This window comes from Tyto alba, unplaced genomic scaffold (assembly GCF_018691265.1).
Source record: "Tyto alba isolate M040663 unplaced genomic scaffold, T.alba_DEE_v4.0 Super-Scaffold_44, whole genome shotgun sequence".
Classification (NCBI taxonomy): domain Eukaryota; kingdom Metazoa; phylum Chordata; class Aves; order Strigiformes; family Tytonidae; genus Tyto; species Tyto alba.
The window spans coordinates 9,587,802-9,606,789 of NW_024881320.1; the positions used below are offsets into that span (position 1 = coordinate 9,587,802).

Below are 18,988 nucleotides of genomic sequence, written 5' to 3' on the forward strand. Positions count from 1 at the left end.
GTTGTGACAAACATTTTCTTTCACTTACTCTTAGAAGTGCAATGGGCTTCTATAAACTGTAAAAACAGCCTATAATAATGGATTATGTTCACCAAAACCATTCAAAGACACTAGTGTTTGCCAAGAGTAAAAAATACCTGAAGATGTGACAATCCTGAAACTGTAGAATAATATTTATGAGGTGAGATGAAAATATTTCCAAGAAGTGGGTTTCTAAATGCCATATTTGATTTTTCTCTAGCTTTATGGTAAAAGTACACTGAGTTGGAGTCACAACTGTGAAATGTCAAGTCAGTTTGTTTACTTTTGTCAAACATGGAAAAAAGAACGATTAAATTGAAATAATAATAAAAAAAAATCTCAGTTTAGTGTTAATTATAATGGAATAAGTTTGCACAATATACTATTGCAGCTCAGTTATAATGTGACTCCACTTGCTATTTTGATATAGAGGAGCTACATGTAATATCATTTTTGTCATAGATTTGAGTTACAATCCATATCTAGAAACTGCAAAATGAATAGTTTGAGGACTTAGGGGTTTTGGGTTGACTTTTTTTCTTAGTGTTCAAACTGGTGCTCCACCCTTAATGATTAACCAGTTTTAACTGTTAATGTGTTTAATTGATGTGCAGTCCATATGATTCATTGTTTTGCTCTGTATCAACACACCCACACCAGGTGTCTCAGATAATAGGCTGGGAAACTTGGTAGTGTTAAGGATTTCCTGTCTGCAGATGTGCCAGTTACAATACTGATTGAAGAAAGTCAGCTTGTAGAGTTAGTTAAAAAGCAGCCACTATTGTTAACTAATTGTAGCCTGAATTATAGTAGATATTTCCTTAATTTTTCTAAATGCATTGTGAAATTTTAGTAGGATTTTATAAATAATGGTAAAAATATTTATTGACAGTGGGACATAGTTTGAGTTTGGTAAGCTATTATCTCTTAATGTAGGCCATTTGAAAAAAAACGTACGTTGTGTTTCAAGTAATAGTTTTGTTTATCTTTTGGAATGTGTAATTTTCTACTTGTATGAATAAGCCAATAAAAGCAGGCACAATGCTCTCTTTGCTTTTCTAGCAGCTTTTTTGAACCAATGAAAATATTTGAAGCAAAAAAAAAAAATATCATTTTGATACTTTTTAATGTAATTTAAAGCTTTCAACCCAAAGCTTTTGTAGGTAATTGTTATGGGCCTGTGTTACCTTGCTGAGTGACCATAATATTATATTCCAGATCAGTGAAACAGCTCTTTCTTAACCTTTATTTGATTCTACCTGTCTAGTCCTGTAATGTCCTTCTGTCTTTTACTAGTGCTCTGTCTTCTGCTTTTGTGAGAATTCTCCTGAAATGATAAACTTTTGAGATTTTTTTTCTGTTCAGCATGGAACGAATAAACTTTAAATATTATATAGTATTCCCCCTGCCCTTAAGGACACAAAAAAATGTATATGTTAGCTTTATAGCTCAGGTATATAAGGCACCTATGGTAAGTGTGTGCATGTACAGATTGCACAGGATCTTCATCCAAAGAAAAGGGTAGCAACTGACACCTTTATAAACAAGTACAACTGCTGAGCTGCAGGACAAAGTTGCCAGGTAATCAGGCTTTGTAAAGTAGGTTTGTTTCAGCTATTGGAGGATTGAAACCTGTGGATTGAATGCTGCAGTTGCAACACGGCTAATAAATAAAAGGAATTGGTGTGTAGTATTTCCAATTAAATTCGCAGTAAATGGCAAGAGATCACTGCTGTAACTGGAATTTGATTATTCACAAAGTTCTGAGAAAAGATACTGAGTTACTACATATCTAATGAGGTCTTACTCTATAGAGGAACAACCCTGAATTGATGATTAAACTAAGCAAGTGTTTACAAAATATCCTAGAATTATTCTGACAGAGAAAGTGAGGTAGTGTGCTAGTAAATTGTTAACAGAAAGAGTGATGACCAGCAACAGGTCTTAAATTTAGCTTTGCAAAAAGAGTTTTCTCTCTGATGAGATAAATGGAACAACCATTCTCAGGTTTCTTTGCATTCATAAGCTTAGATGAAAGCCAATGTGTCTTTGAAATAATATCATCTTTGCTATAAAAAGGAATTATAACTTTAGCTTAATGTAAATCTGAACAGGTATCAGTTTTTACACATCGTGCTATCAAGCATATTGTCCTTTGTGTCAGACTGGATACTTGGCAGATTTATTTTGTATTGTAGTAAAATAAAATCCTCACGGTTCAATACCAAGAAAGGATTATGTATATAACTTTTTTGTTTAAATATATACGTAGTAGTTTTCTTCAAGTCTTACAACCAAATCAGTTTGGATTAACTAAGAAAACAGAAATTTTGTTTGGAGATTTTCTTTGAGAAGTCCCATATGGTTAAATTTTGCTGTGATCTCCTGTGAGTATCTCTGGCAGCCCCTACAGAAAAGGGGATAGGCTTTAGATTCATCTTTGCAAACAAAACCTTGTCATCCAGTTTTTAACCTTTGTACTGTTGAGTGAAAAATAATGCACCTTGGTTGATCTTAGACAACTCTTAATGCTAAAGTGATGTGGTTTGCTGAGACTCTGGGACTGTTCTGAACTTCCTGTGTCTTGTTCTTATTAATTTTCATTAATTAGTATCTTGGTAAGATGTGGTTTCTACAGTCCTAATGAAAATTGTCATTCCCATTACGTCAGCCAGTGCTTTTAGGTTCTCCCCCAATATCTAGTTCTGATGACATTGTCAGACTTTATTCAACAGGGCTGTTTTTAACGTGCTAGTAATTTGTTTGCATTGAAAGAGGCCTGGATGGTACTTTTTTCTTCTTTTGTTTAACCCACCCATAATCTTTGAGTGTAACTCTTATTTTATGCTACTTATTTTGCCAGCTTGTAACTACAAAAATCACTTCATGTTGAGGAAAAGTTGGATGCTAAACTATGCCTGTAATCTGCATGTGAGAGAACATTTTGAGGGTCAGAACTATTTCAGCACTAAAGTGCTATTTAAGTTAATAGATGATGACTAGCCTTTCCCTGAATGGTGGTATAAATAGATTTAAAAATTGTGGAAAATGTTCCAAAGTAATATCATGAAACCAGTATAATTACGGTGACATCTTCTACAGAATACAGGTTCTGTTCACCCATAAGTGTCTAGGAGATTGAAGCCAATGACCTCACTTGGGAATGGTTGTTGAGTACGGGTTTTTGAGACTGTAGAGCCATCCTTTAAGTGTGTACAAAGCCTTTGGTTAAAGCAAGCTTAGTGTAGGAGTATAAATGTAAAGGTAAAGTGTAGCTTTCCTCAGAAAATGTTTCCAGCCCACTTTACCTTGTACAGGACCTTGAGAACAAAACAAATAGAATTGTTAGAAGGCTGTCCCATGCTGTAAGGTTTTCATTTGGTCTCACATCATTTGAAGTTGCTTTTTGTTGTTGTTTGGGTAGGACCAAAGTGATGTGTCTCCAGATGCAAGTAACTTCAGGTGTACTGTGGATGGTGATGACCAGGTGTTTACTGATTGCCCCATGGCTGCCACAAACTTTCTGCTGAGATTATTCCTCTATGTAATAAGTATTACTAGTCAACGTTACAGGAGACAGCACATCTTAGCAGACTTGGCAGAGAACTAGTTACTGCCTTGGAACTAACTACGGGTCAGATTTCTTTTAAATTGTGGCAGACATGCTGAAAGTTTATCAGTAATGAATGAAACATTCAGAAACATCCTTGTAAAATTGGTGTATGGTGCTATCAATGTGGCAAGGGTTCTGAATTTTTTTTTTTACCTTAGTTAATCTTACTGTAGTCAGTATTTTCTTGTAATCTGAATGTTAGTTATGATGAGTTGGTCTTTATTAGTTATTATCAGCTGGCTATGTTTTAGTGAACAACTTGTGGGTTTTGAGGAGAGCTTTGAAGGAGGAAAGAGTAGTGGTGTTTAATTTGGGGAGTGTGTCACACACAGAACAAGGTGAGAGAGACTATCAAGACTGGGAACACAGATGAGATTTTCATTAAGGTCAAGCAGAGGTCAGACTGGGTAAAGTTATAAAGTGATGTGTCAAAATGCCCATGTATAGGGAAGAAGTGGAAAAGACTATTGGGCTTTTAAGTTCTATGTCAGAAGAACTATCCTGTCACACTACAGTATCTTCACAGTGGCCATCTGCAATATCATGTCTGGTAATAAAATGCTGGGTTGGCTCTAGTTTGGATTTTTCAAATGCTGGGGGGCAAACAGACATTCCAGCTTCTGTGATTAAGAAACTGCAGAAGACCCATTATAAAATTCTGCTGTCAGCTGCACCTTTATCACCCTGGGAAATCTTAATTGTATGCAAGAGTATGCTATCACTTACTGCTGCCTCTTACTTGACTGTGCCTATTTCCATGGTTTCTTCTCAGTTTAGCTGCTTCAGTCTCTACTGTTGAAGGTCCTGCACCTGAAAGTCACAGCAGCCTGATATTGCCTTCACCTTATTCTGTGTGCAAGTGTGATTACTAGAGCCTCTCAGCAGATGATGGGACAGAAATGCCACATCACAATATAACCTCTTGTCACTCTCTGTAACTAAGCTGGCTGGCAGCCTCCTTAGGAAGCAATGTTGTTACATTTTACAAAAACCTGTTTTTTCTTTTAAAGTTAAAAGTGAATGGGGGCGGGCCCTGAAAGCGGGGATCTGTGTGGTTTTCACAGCTATGTGGCTATTGTATGGGTCTATTAATGATGAGATTGTGATGTGGTATTAAAAGTACAGGTAATCTTTTTAAAGGTCAGATTTGAATTGGCACCTTTCTTCTAGATGTCTGGCATAATATCTTCCTGTCTTGAATAAAAGCTAAATTTAGTCTTGTGTCTTACACAATCATATACTCCTTGTTCTGTGGTGGTTTCAGGGCAGTGAACATCAAAATAAAAGCACATGTGCTGGCTTTAGAGGAAGCAGGGGGGCATCTCTGTTTTGCATGCCTCATAGGATTTGATACAGTTTTGTATTGCACTCTGGATCATAGAAATAAGCTGTAAACTCATGCTTTCTTGAAGCTGTAAATCTAAAAAACTTAGGAGTTACGGGTATGAAACAAATGTCCTTCTGATCCAATACTAGTGGGAAGTGGTGAGAACTGATTCTATAATACAAATAAGTGAATGTTGGGAAATATCTGAATTTCCCATATTTGACATTAAAAGGTGCCAAGACACAAAAGATAATCATGAGCCTAAGATACTGAATTTGAGGTGAAGCAAGATCAGTAAGTGTAGTTCTGGCTTACAGAGGTGAGCCAGCATGAGGCTAAAGGCCAGTAAAGCTTCAGTTCAGTTTTTTAATGTTTTGGTTTTGCTTTCAGAAATAATATTTAGGCAGCAAAGTTGAGAGAGAAATTTCACTATGAGTAGCAAGACATTTTTTGCAACTCTTAGCTATTAATACCAAGCTGTACACATGTTAAAATAGACTGGAATTGAAAGGTTAAGTGTTATCCTGCAGATTTGATAAACTCAGCTGTTGTTGTCACAGGTCTTTAAATGACTCTATTGACAGTTTTTCTTTTTTTCCTCTTTCAGTGCCTGCCATTGCGTGCTAAGCTTTCTCTTGGCTCTGCCTGGCAGGAAAAAGGGGAAACTAGAAAACCCCATTAGTTGTCCATTTGCAGAATATCCAGGCTTTACTCTCAATACACAAAGAAATACAACGGTAGGAAGTTGTTTCACATCCGAGCCAAGATAAGGTCCTGGAGGTTTATTATTTTTGTTGCCTGATAGCATCAGGACTGGGGAGCAGGGGGCAGAGAAGGAACAGCAGATCAACATCCCATGGGGACAACAGAAGGGAAGACAGACAGATAGCCAAGTGCCGACAGCTTCAGTCAGTACTCCCAGAGGAAGTGTTGGTTTCACCAGATGAAATTAATACACAGAAGTCTTTACAGAGGCATTCAGATGTGACATTGTTTGGGGGGCCTGGCTATATGGCAGATGTATAAAGCAGTGAATCATATGTTTACATATAATTAGGTCTGTATTGACAAGCCAGGTTTTCCTTTTGTTTAATAATTTCCTACATTAACATCAAAGAGCTTGTTTTCATAATGAAAACACATTTCCCTTTTTGTTTTGCTTTGCTGTAGCTCTGTATTAACATCAAACACAAAATCATGACTCATGTAAAGGAGATCTATATATGTAGATATAGATATATCTATATTAATTTTTAGCCTCTAAAAGCAGATGCAATGTTATAAAATTTTCTTCGTTTGGATATATTCAGGTAATCTTTTCTATGTGATCCTGTGTGTCCCTACAAATTTGGGGAGTACCTGATGATTTCTTTCTGCTTATTAACCTTCAAATACATTTGAAAAATTGGATAGGATTTAAGATTCCAATTTCTGGGTCAGGAATTGCTTTGTTAGATACTCTATAGAAAGCTCAGTGTAATGTTATCAAGACTTCAGTGGTCTAAGTGGTAACTGCAGAAAACACTAAAAAATTATTATTTCTTTTCTAAGGTAATTTAAAATCTTTGGAGGACGAAGCTGTAATAAAAGCTAGGCTTGGTAGAATTTGCCTCATTTGTTTTAAAATCCATTTAAAATAGTGTTTCTAAGCTCTGCAGAAATAGCTCAAATACACAGTTTGAGCTAAATAACTCAGCATTGAGGAATTAAGGACTTGAGAGCACAGTTGGTAAACTTTTTCATCCAAGCTGAGGGAACTAAAACAGCTTTAAGAAAAGTGTGTCAGATAACAAGGAAAGAGGCCTTCAGGAATGTTTAACATTGAACAGCATTATTAATAATTTTTATCCACAACTGTGCACAACAGGCTGTTTGTTAGTATTGAGCGCCATTTGGTTAATGTTTATTGGAAATTTTCAGTGTAGAAGTTTCTTAGTTGTTATATGCATATTCATGCTATATCAGGAAATTTAATTTAGAATGTTCAATAAATATTGAACCATGTGTTTTTTGCAATGGATGTTGTCCTGCACATTAAAGAATAACTTCCTCTGAAATAGTCTGAGCAAAGGCAATAGTAATAGAGCTCCTTTCATGAAGAAATTAGTATCTATACTTTCCACCCTTACAGCTTTTTCAGTATGAGATAAGTTTTGTCATGTTTCTACTTGGACTATCAAATAGAACAAAACTCTTGGAAACCACAGTGGAGGATTCCAGCTTTTTAGATTAACACTGCTGAAGTTTTCCAATAGTTTTCATTTTAATTTCTTTTTTCTCCTTAAGGCCGAGCCCCTGACACTGAAACTCTCAATTTGGAGACAGTTGGAGTGAAAACTAATTCTGAAACTGGAAAGATCATTGTTGATGCCAGAGAAGCTACTTCTGTTCCTCACATTTATGCAATTGGAGACATAACAGAGGTACTGAGTCTACATAAACTATCTTACAATAACAGGAAGCCAACTTTGTTCCTGACTAATAACTAGTCCCCAGATGTCGTTATGCTCTAGCATATATCTTGGTGTTTTGCTCTTTTTCATTTTGCAGAGCTATAATATTTATGACAGCCACCTAGGTCAGAGATTTCCTTCACATGGATCTTGTGAAGTATCTCAGCATTAGAGATTATTACTGATGTTTATCAGGGAATGCATCATTGGTCATAATAATGTCTTTATCACTTCAATTATCTTTCTAATAACGTTTTTATCACTTCAGACATATGACTTCATACTGCCTGTGAATGCTGAGTGAAAGCAGTTCCTACCTTTGGGAGTTGAATACACTTATTGTGAATGACTATGACAAGTTTTCTAACTCCATTTTTAGTATATTAGGGTTTAATTGAGACTAGTCACAGGACAGCATTTCTGTTCTCTGACACAAAATGCTTCTGACAAAAGTATCTTCCTCTAGAATAAAAAAAGGTAACTGCTGCAAATAATAAATGCATTTGACTTCTGATCGTGATTTGTGAATGATTATGCCAAGTAGGTGTGAGGTTTGGGTTTTTTGGTTTGGGTGTTTTTATTTGTTTGTTTGTTTTGGGGTTTTTTTGAAGGAGGGGACTTTATAACTTAAGCAAAATAGTTTACTTCTAGATGCAAAACGAGAACTCTGTGGCCTTAATCTAGTGCTATTTATAATCTACAGTTATTTATGACAAGAATGTTTTATCTTGATCAAAGTATACTCAAATACTTTCAATCCCTCAATTTTCAGTTTACTGAAGAACTCTATAGTATCTACTGAAAGTTGGGCATCTTCAAATATGTTGTCTTCATAAAATAGAATGTTTGTCTGGATTCTGAACTATACAGTTACAGGAGGATGTTTTAATAAGCTGCCTGCTGTTCCTGAAAAACTTGGGCAATATGTAGAATGTAGAGGCTGGGCAATGCAAGATGCAGAATTGTCTCACCTGTTGTTGAATTTATTGGAAATGAGCACATACCTTCCTATCAAAATTGTTTTTGATATAGTGAAGGGATCTTTTTTAAAAATCTGGTAAATCTAAATACTGTAGCAACATCCAAACACCATATATACTATAATTTGAGATACTTTTAAAAGATTTCTCATTCTGCCATCTTTCAAAGGTGTCTCAAATTTATAAACCCTACAGGTGCTTTGAGTTTTTTTTGAAGAGATGCAACAGGTTACAGAATGTCTTGGGAATAGCCCTGAAAATTTCTGACTGCACTCTGGAACTGCCAGAGACACTTAAATCTCATAAATCTGCTGACCATTCCTGACCTCTTCCCCTCTATGTAGACATGTGTTTCTTCCTGTCTGTCTCCATCTTCATGCGAATGACTTGCCATTTCCTTTTAAACTGTGTTAAAACTCTTTCCTGCTCAGCTATTTCTCCTTTTTTTTTTTTTTTCCTCCTTGCTCTCCACAGCTTCTCCATCCTATCCAGTCACCCAGAGCTTTGGGTTTATGTACAGTTCCTCTCCTTTCTTCTCACTTCACATACAGGTTCCTTCTGTACTTGTCACTTCTTGCTCTGGGATATTTCCTGAAGTCTTATGTCTGCTCACAATGACCTCCTACAGCTGCTTGTCCCTGATACATGCCTTGATCAGGCCTGCCTCCTACTTTCCAAACTCTTCTTTATCATTTCATCCAAGAAGCAGTTGTTAAGAGGCAATGCTGACCGGGCCTTAGATTCTATTGCTCATTTTACTGCCAATATTCAGTGTTACTTTGGGCAAGTAATTTCCTTTTGGGTGCTTTTTGTCTTCTGTCCTTTGAGGATTTAGTTAAGTAATAAATATAAAGTTAGAGGCAGGATGCTCTCCTCTTTCCTACTCTGGATCTAAAAAATCAGGTCTTAATTTATTTGTCATTTTCATTTTGTTGTGAAAACTTGGATATCCTTTTCCTGCTTTTGTTATTATTAGTGCAGATTTTTGAACCTGAGTTGTTCAATAGGCACTTCTAAATGTAAGTGTTAAAAACAGCAATGCAGTTTTATACTGTGTCCAGTGTACAATTGGGGAAAACCAGAAAAGTTAAATCCGTGCTCTGTAGAAATATTCTCTTAATCTTTTATTTGCATATAGGCTTAATATAGGGAATTAAAGAAATCATAGTATTGTATTCATGCATTTATAGAGTTTAAAGATAGAAGGAATTATTGCCTTTATCTGATTCCAGTACAATGTAATTCTACTTGCTAAGCAATGAAGTTTATTTAATATGAATATTTAAATTAATTTTGCCTTTTTTTTAAAAAGCAGAATTAATTTAGATAATAAATTTCATTGGCATGGGAACCAGAATTTAAAGTAAGTTCTGTGTTGGTGCACATCTCAAAGAATATGCACAGAAGAATCAAGTGCATCCTGATAAGAACCACAAAGCTCTAGAGCATGGTGTGTGATACTTCCTGGGTGAGACCTACCAAAAGAGCACAGGAAGGGGAATCTTGTTTCCTGTGAATGAGCATCAATGATCCCTAATATTGCTTATAAGAATAAGATCTTTTCTTCTGTAGTGTTCCTGCTCGGAATTTCTCTTTGTTCTTCATTCTCCCTGTCATAGTCTCTTTGCTACCATAAGATGCTATTGCTCATACCTTTGCAAGCAGTTCTCAAGCCCTTCTCCTCCCTCCTTTACCACGCCACACCGAATAGATACTAAATAGATACCAAACAGCAAGAACTACTTTTCTTGTTTTAATTCAGTGCCCTGGCTGGAAGGGGAGTGAGAAAGGAGAAAGGCGAGTTTCCTGATATGCTCAGAATGGCTGTTTTCATTTGGGAGTCATACCCAGCTGGCACAAATGGGAAACTATGTGTGCATGGGTGTCTTGTTGCACCCTTGTATGGCAAATGGAATCCTAATGTTATTCAAGCTGTTCATTTGGAGAAAAGGGGAAAAAAAACATTCTAGAAGTCAGTTAGTCAGTCTACCCTCAAAAAAAATTTTTCAAGCTTTTGCAAAATGTTATTTTCAACTGACAGGTGAAATTGCATTTAGACATTTTCATCTTCTGTAATCAGGATGGGGAAGATCAAACTGGAATTTTAGTTTGAATATTTTCAGTGCCGATATAAACTCTCTATATTAAAATTCTTCCTCCAGTAGTATTCTTGTTGAAAAGCATGACACACACTATAAAGAAGTTCTCTCAGAAGAAGGTTTATCATATGGTCATGCTGCTATACATCTGTCATATTTCAAAGGGTGTTACAACAAAGATGTGTAGAGAAGGTGGAATGTACAGTATGTTGCTTTGAATAGAAATAAGACCAAAAAGAGTTGTGTTAGAACAAATACACATTACTTCAAAGCTTTTTAAACTCTCTTAGGAGCCATCTCGTTTAAATGTATAATACATTGGAGGATTCTTGTGAACAATTCATATCCATAATAATCAGCAGAGTAGTTCTACACATGACTGCAAAGTGAATGTTCATTTCAAATATTTACCAAGGAAGGTCTTTAAGTCATTGTTTATGAGAAATTGGTCTTTATCTGCATGGATGTTTTAGTAATTAGTTGGGTTTTATGGAATGCGTGGCAATGCTTTCACAATTTTATCTCTCGTTCCAATCTTCTATTCAGTTCTGGAATGCCAAAACAACATCTGTATTTCCTGCTACAGAAATGATTGGCAGCCATGTTTCAGACAAATGTGTATAAGAAAAAACAAATGGCAAATTTCATCTGGTAAATGACATTTACAGACTTGAAAGTCAAAATGCTGTATTTGAAAAACCATGACTTGATGGATCTTGGGGGTAAAAAAGGGATAGACTTGCAGTTTTGTAATTTGTCGTGAGCTGTGGGGAAAAATAGGTTAGTCTTCATTAACAATGAGAATTGTAGTTTCTGTTATCAGGTTAGACATAATGTTGTTTCAGTTTGTTTTTTTGCAATGGAAATTTAACTTAAGTGGTTATTAGTACAGGTAAAAGCATAAGTGCATATTAATATACAGATATGTGATACAGTATGTGTATTGAAGTAAATGGTAGCTAATACCATGTACAGAATCTATCTAGCAACATAGTGAAAAGATAACCAGGGAAAGAGGAACGGATTCCAGTACATGCTGAAAAACTTCAGGATAATGAAAAAACAGTTTGAAAAACTTGAATGTGTGTGATGGGGAATCCTTATTTTATTTTCTGCTGAAGACTGTTTTAGAGGGCTTATTGGATGACTACCTCCAAGCGGGGCTTTGCGGGAGTGTGAGAAGTGTTATATCTAGATTGCACCATAGGACCTGTATGAATCAAAACTTCACGCGTTTTATAAAGCATTCCATGTTGTCCCACAAAGGTGTTTTTTAGTTACGGCTTTCTTAGGTCTCCACATAGTTCTTTCTAGATTTGTGACCTTTTTCCTGATCTCAGACAAGCACCTTGATGATGTGTCTTGGATGAACTCTCAAGTAATGCTTTTTACTGGATTTATGAAATTTGTTAGATCTTATTAACATAAATGGACTTCAAAAAATAAGTGCCTTACTTCAGTTTGCAAAAACTTCCATCTTCCTTAAAGCTAGCACTAGAGTTCTGATGTTCCCGTGGTATTGTGCTACCAGTACTCAAAATTAGGGTTCTGGCACACTGCATAGTCCTGTTTGGATATAAAAAGTAGCCAGGACTCATGGCTTGAACTGGATCATGTCCTGGTCATATTCTGCTATCATTACATTTCTCACTTGCAGGAAGTTAGTATTTGTCAACAGCAATTCTTTTCAAGCCCCTCTCTAGTACCAGAGCCTAAGACTAGGACCAACTCAACCTGTAGGTTGCAGTGCTAGCAAAATAGTGTTCAACTTCTCTAATCCAGAACCAACATAGGAAGTCAGTAATAGTTTCTACAAATAGCTAAGTTTTGTGCCTGTGTTCTGTAAAAATGTGACAGACAACTTGTCTTAAAAAGATCTGATGTTATAAATACACTGTTGCTTTACACTAGGCTTTTCCCGCTTTAAAAAGACCATCTGAAAAATTTCTTGATGACTTATTGTGGAAAGAAAGGGGGAAGTGAATGGTTACCATGTGAATATCCTGTGCTTTTGAGGAGGTGTTGTGATAAGATATAAGGTTTTGATACATTCATGGCATTTGTTCCCCCCCATTAAGACAGATATTAAAGTCAGAGACTTAAAAGCATGTTTGGACAGAAATTATTACTGCCTTCTCTATTTGGAGCCTTGGTTACTAGGCTGGAATTCCAAAGATTTGGCCTTCCTCTGACCATTGTCCCAGGAGAAATCCTTGGATGCTACTTCTCTCTTAGTTAGAACAAATCTTTGTGCTTTCTTCTTAGGGCCGTCCTGAACTAACACCCACCGCAATAGCTGCAGGAAAACTGCTGGCTCAGCGTCTTTTTGGCCAGTCTTCAGAGCTGATGGACTATGACAATGTGAGTTGTTATTTCTTTTTTTCAATAATAAACCCCAAATCTTATGCCTTTTTTTTTTTTTTTTTTTTCTCTCATGAATTTTTAAATAAATTGCATTTTGTCATCTGGAATCTAGCTTTGACAGTAGTCAAGTTATGGGTACAAGTTACTCCTGGGAAGATTCTGATTGGATGCAAGAGGAAAGTTTTTCACAGTGAGAGCAATCAGCCATTGGAATAATTCCCCAGGGAAGTGGAGAATTCCCCAACATTGGACACTTAAGATTCAGCTGGACAGGGTGCTGGGCCATCTTGTCTAGACTGTGCTTTTGCCAACAAAGGGTGGACCAGGTGATCCTTGAGGTCCCTTCCAACCTGACATTCTGTGATTTTAGATGTGTGTGACAAAGCTACACTTCTCGGTCATGCAAAAGTCTTCTGTGTATCTGTCCACACAGCTACTTCATATGGTTCAACAGTAACACTTCTTGTTTCCTTGCAAGCAGGTACCTACTACAGTTTTCACTCCCTTGGAATATGGTTGTGTTGGACTGTCAGAAGAAGTGGCTGTGCGATGTTATGGATCAGATAATATTGAGGTATGAAAACATTTTTAAATTTATAGTTGGTGTCAGAGTTACACTATGAAAAGATAGAGGTATCACTGTTCTATCAGGCAAAATTTTTGGTCCCCAAAATACTATGTATGCAGTTAGGGAGTTGGTGTCTTCAGAAAAGCTCAGGACTTTAAAAGTATTGCAGCAGGTCACCACGGAAACTGTTACCTAATGGGCTTAAAATTATTGATAGGGTGTGACAGCTTTAAACTAGCTGCCTTTTTAGTAAGTTATATTGTGCAGCATCAGTAAGTAATGGTTATGTTCTTTTTAATTTTTAGAATTGCTGATCAGATTCTTTAGTCTAAATTTTTGGGATGTCCCCAGAAATATTCACACAAGCTGCTAAGTGTCATTGTGGCTGAAATGCCTTGATATAGTATACCTGAGGATTGCATATTGAGGAAGAAATCTGTTATGGTATATATTCGCACCCAGTCCTCTGATATGAGGAATGAGATTAAGCTACTTACGATGAAGAAATTTACAATCACTATATAATAAGACAAAATTCAAACAAGTTACCCTTGAAAAGATATGTTGTGTTATCTTTATGTATCAGAAAGACTGTCATCATATGACTCAGTAAGCTATGGAAATACAAAATGCAGTACTTCATGTCCAGTCAGTTATTAGTTTTGTCTTTTATGATTCAGAAATACAATTTATACTTCAATAATCTGTCCCAGAACTCTTATCTGGGTTTCTGGATGCTAGTGCCATCTAAAATGATACAAATTATGTAAAACAATTATTCTCATCTGATTAAGGCAGACAACTGATGTGTGTGTGTCATAAGATGCTGATGTCATGTATGTGTTGGAGAGCAAGTCCAGCTGATGGTTTAGCTTGGAGCCCCAGGCAAAATCATTAAGGAAAAAATAAGCATTTACTATTCAGAATGCAAAAATTACAGTTTGGGTTGTATTGTGGTATACATTATTATAGATATGGAAAGCTTCTTGGATTTCATTATTTTCAGTAAACAAGGTATTAAACTTCTGGGAGAAGCTTAAGGCAACGAAACTAACATTTTTAATTTGGGGCACTGATTTGAGTAACACGATTATTTGTGATTTTTTTTTTCAGTTTTGTTTTTAATTTAATTGTTCTCTAAGAAAGGTTTATGTTAAACTCTTACTGTGCTTTCCATATTTTTCCTTAAAATAATTAACAGGTTATAAATATTTTTTTTCTACAACTTTATAAATATGTAGTAATAGTAGTCATAATACTAAATAGCAGTTTTTGACATAATAGTACTCTCTAACACAAAATGTTATTGTTTCCCCTACCAGGTATACCATGCGTATTATAAACCTTTAGAGTTTACAGTGGCTGAAAGAGATTCAACTCAATGCTATATGAAAGTGAGTGTTTTGAGCTTTTAACTTGCTTTTAACTTAAAACAAGAGATATGGTACAGCCAGCATTAAGGAGGACTGTTTGGCAAAAAACCCTCTCAAGATAGATCAGATATTTTCTTGGTGACAGCCTGTTTCTCTAGTGTAACTTCAAATGTTTAATATTCATTACGTATCCCATTACATCTTGAAATTGCTTTACAGGTATTAACATTTTTCAGAGCTGACATTCTACGGATTGGTACTGTCTTTGAACTGCTCTTAAGGTCCTAAGAAATATTTCAAATTCTATAGAGATGAATCTCTGCTTCCACCAGAAAGTTGTTAACTAGTTACATGTAATATTTGAGTTGCCATCTCTTGGGGGAAGTATGCTACCTTCAAAAAATTTAAGCATAAGGCTTACAAAACTAGAGTAACTGTTTAGTCTTACTCATTAAAACAAAAACCTCCTGGTTTAGACCAAAGTGTTGGACTCAAAATGTATCTTCTCCTAGAGCAATCCAGTTGCTTCAGTGTTGAAAAGGTTTTTGATGCACTTGCCCACAGCAGAGAATCTCAGATAAGATGAAATACAGTGTTGGTATAATGTATCATGCATTTCTTTCTCTTTATTTTCTCCTCAGTATCAGGGAACAATCTTTTTAGAATAATTGTAGTAACTTCTGTAGGTCCATCACAAATTATTATGTTGTTATTATTGTGTTATGTAAAGAATATCCATTGTCAGTAGTTGCAATCAGCTTTTCAAACTATCTTTTGTTCCATCTGATTTATGTAATTGCCTTAGTAGCTTTCCTTAACTGTCCCAAGTATCAGTGCAACTAAGGTGGTGCTACTTCTTTTTAGCTATTCCCTTAAAATTATGTCAATGAAAGTGAGTATTTGAGGATGAAGTAGTAATAGCATAATAGTTATTGGATTACATTGAATATAGTCAATATCATGTGGTCCTGCACATGGGCTGGGCAATCCCAAGCACAAATAGAGGCTGGGCAGCGAATGGATTAGGAGCGGCCCTGAGGAGTACGACTTGGGTGTGTTGGTTGACAAGAAGCTCAACATGACCCAGCAATGTGTGCTCACAGTCCAGAAAGCCAACTGTGTCCTGGGCTACATCAAGAGCAGTGTGGCCAGCAGGTTGAGGGAGGGGATTCTCCTTCTCTACTCTGTTCTTGTGAGACCCCCCCCCTGCAGTGCTTTGTCCAGCTCTGGGGCCTCCAACATCAGAACACAGATCTGCTCGAGCGAGTCCAGAGGAGGCCACAAAGCTGATCAGGGGCTGGAGCACCTCACCTACGAGGACAGGCTGAGAGAGTTGGGGTTGTTCAGCCTGGAGAAGAGAAGGCTCTGGGGAGATCTTATAGCAGCCTGCTGATGCTTAAAGGGGGCTACAGGAAAGGTGGAGAGGGCCTTTTTACAAGGGCATGTAGTGATAGGACATGGGGTAATGGCTTTAAACTGAAAGAGGATAGATTTAGATTAGATGAAAGGAAGAAATCCTTTCCTATGAGGGTGGTGAGGTGCTGGCAGAGGTTGCCCAGAGAACTGTGGCTGCCCCCTCCCTGGAAGGGTTCAAGGCCAGCTTGGACGGGGCTGGGAGCACCCTGGGCTGGGGGAAGGTGTCCCTGCCCATGGCAGAGGGGTTGGAACTAGAGGATCTTTAAGGTCGCTTCCAACCCAAACTGTTCTATGATAGTCCTTACTAAACTTCCAAAACACATGAACAAACACTAAACTTGAGAGTTTCAAACTCTATTGCAAGAGGGTTTTTTCTTTAAAACTTTATTTAAATATTTAAATATTAAATATTTAAAGTACCGCATCAGGATTGCTGCTGTTCCTGGGATTCCTAATGAGAGAATCCAAACCTTTAGAGTAGTGATGATTTAATGCTTGATGGGAAGACACAGAGAGAGGCTGACTTTCTTTTCATAATTATAAAGATGGTGTCCTTAAAGGAACTAAGAATTTGTCATTAAATTCTCTAATAAAAGTTAAGTGTACAGTGACTCTGGCCGTCCCACATACTTATTAACTCATCTTCATCTTTGGCTGCTTCCAAAGCTTGACTCCTTTTTAGGTTATGTGGCTGATGTGGTAAATTTATCTCACTGAATATGCTGCTGTAAGTGTTTACTGACTGAATCACAAAGGCACAAAATAACCTATAATTTCTAGTGGTCATCTTTGGAAATATAGCTGATTAGCTGCTGTGGGAAGAACTGCACGACCTTGGAGAATTGCTAAGGTATAGCAAATAACACTGGTCTCGTTACTAGACTACAGAAAGTATTATGAAGATTTCATACAAACAACGAAATGTTCCATTTACCACCAATTATCATAGTTAGTGGCTCCCTGAAGTCCGAGACAAATGCACTAATAAAGCTTTGATTCAGTGCTTAAGGACAAGCATAAGACCGATTGAAGTCAGTAAGACTTAAGCATGTGCGTAAGTTCTTGGCACACTAGGAGTAACCAGCTGAACTAGGATTTCAGGGCACTTCAGTTTCATTTAATTCAACTTCATGCCTTATCTTTAAATGTTCTAAGAAAAGATCTCTATGTAATGTATTGTTTTCAGGTGGTGTGCTTACGAGAGAGAGAGCAACGAATACTTGGCCTTCATTTCATTGGACCAAACGCAGGCGAAGTTATTCAAGGATTTGCTCTTGGAATCAAGTAAGTACAAAAGAATGTCTCTAGCTTCTAAAGCCTGCTTTTTTACGTTATTGTAAGATTATAAAAGATAGCTGCCTAGTTTTGGCAACACTATAAAGAATCCAAGCTTTTTGTTACTTTTATGTAGTATTGCACATATTTTCACTAAAAATACCACAGTTCTTCATTAAGATGTACTGGATTTAGTTACTGGAATACTGGATATAGTTAAGGAACAACTGAGGAAAATACAACGTTGGCTTGGTATGGTTAAAGCAGAAAATAAAATTGTACATTAACTTACTACCATTAGTTTTCTCATTGTAGCTTATTTTGCATTCTGTGCACAGGATAGAAAATCATCACATAGTTTTACAAGTCATTGCTTCAAAAGGATATTTATGCTCTTCAAAAAAACCTTTCTTTACACCTGCCAAGCATTTCCTTTCCTAACCTCATCTTTAAATGTGCACAGCCATTGCTCCTCAAAAGCTCAGCAAGGACTTGCATTAATTTTTATATGTCTGCGGTATAAATTAACCATAATATGATAAGATAAGAAAGAAACCTCTGTAGGATGATGGGAGATGGGAGGTACTTTTGTCTGGAGCTATCTGATAATTGCACTAGCAATCTTACCCAAGTAAGTGAACCTTTGTGATCTGATCTTTAAGATTTTGCTCAATATACAACTCCTCCCTTTGAAGGAGTAGGGAATGATTCTGGGTCTTCTCTGGTTAAATGGAGAATTCCTGCTATGCCTCTTGTGTGGTACAATTATTTCTTGCTTGCTTTTTCACTTCCCTTCTTATTGCTGATTCGCATCTTCAGAAATGTTGATTTGTATACTTACATTACTAAATTATAGTTTATAACTCCTCTTTGAAGAAAGTAGGCTGGGACACAAGAAATCACCCCCAATCGTGGTGTTAGTTCATTTTCCTAAATGTCATCACCATTTTACTGCAGTTTTAGTCTTACAGTTGTGAGTGACTAGCATAAATGAAAAGCAGAAAGGATTAAGAAGGCAGGACCGCAAGTATCATGCAAGGAATATCTTGGAAATCACTGATTGCAGTGTACCCTCAGTACACATTTTCAACATGTGTTTGTAGTCCATTAATTGCCAGTGGTATAGCTTTTAGAACTACATTTTTTAAGATGTCATTGTTTTGAAGTTTTATCCAAAATAACCAGTGAAAAAGAAGCACATGAAACTGGAGTGCTTTTCTGCCTTGCCTGAGGGAAATTAAAACTTCAGCCACAGTAAGAGGTTTTCTGCAGGTCAGATTCTTGTATTGGTTTCTATTGTATTTCACAAATCCAGAGCTTTCAGTGTGGAACACCCTCTGTAAGAGCTGCTGTTCTCCATTGTCAAAGACTGGGTCTTACTTCAGCCTCTCCAAAGGATGATTTTCCATCTTTCCTCCCCACTTAGCACTCCAGTAACATCTGTGCTCAGCAGCAATTTTTTTCTTGTTGATGGTTTTTTTGTTGTAGGTGGGGATACC

The 18,988-nt window shown here is 36.6% G+C and overlaps 1 protein-coding gene across 1 annotated transcript in view; it reads left to right on the forward strand.

Annotated features, from left to right (window-relative positions):
* The window catches only part of TXNRD2 (thioredoxin reductase 2), a 37,160-nt gene that overhangs the window by 14,271 nt on the left and 3,901 nt on the right, over positions 1 to 18,988 (forward strand). Inside the window, exons 12-16 of the mRNA XM_033008230.2 lie at positions 7,248 to 7,384; positions 12,759 to 12,854; positions 13,339 to 13,431; positions 14,748 to 14,819; positions 17,401 to 17,498. Of these exons, the coding sequence (XP_032864121.1) occupies positions 7,248 to 7,384; positions 12,759 to 12,854; positions 13,339 to 13,431; positions 14,748 to 14,819; positions 17,401 to 17,498 (496 nt within the window). The remainder of the gene's footprint in view (positions 1 to 7,247; positions 7,385 to 12,758; positions 12,855 to 13,338; positions 13,432 to 14,747; positions 14,820 to 17,400; positions 17,499 to 18,988) is intronic.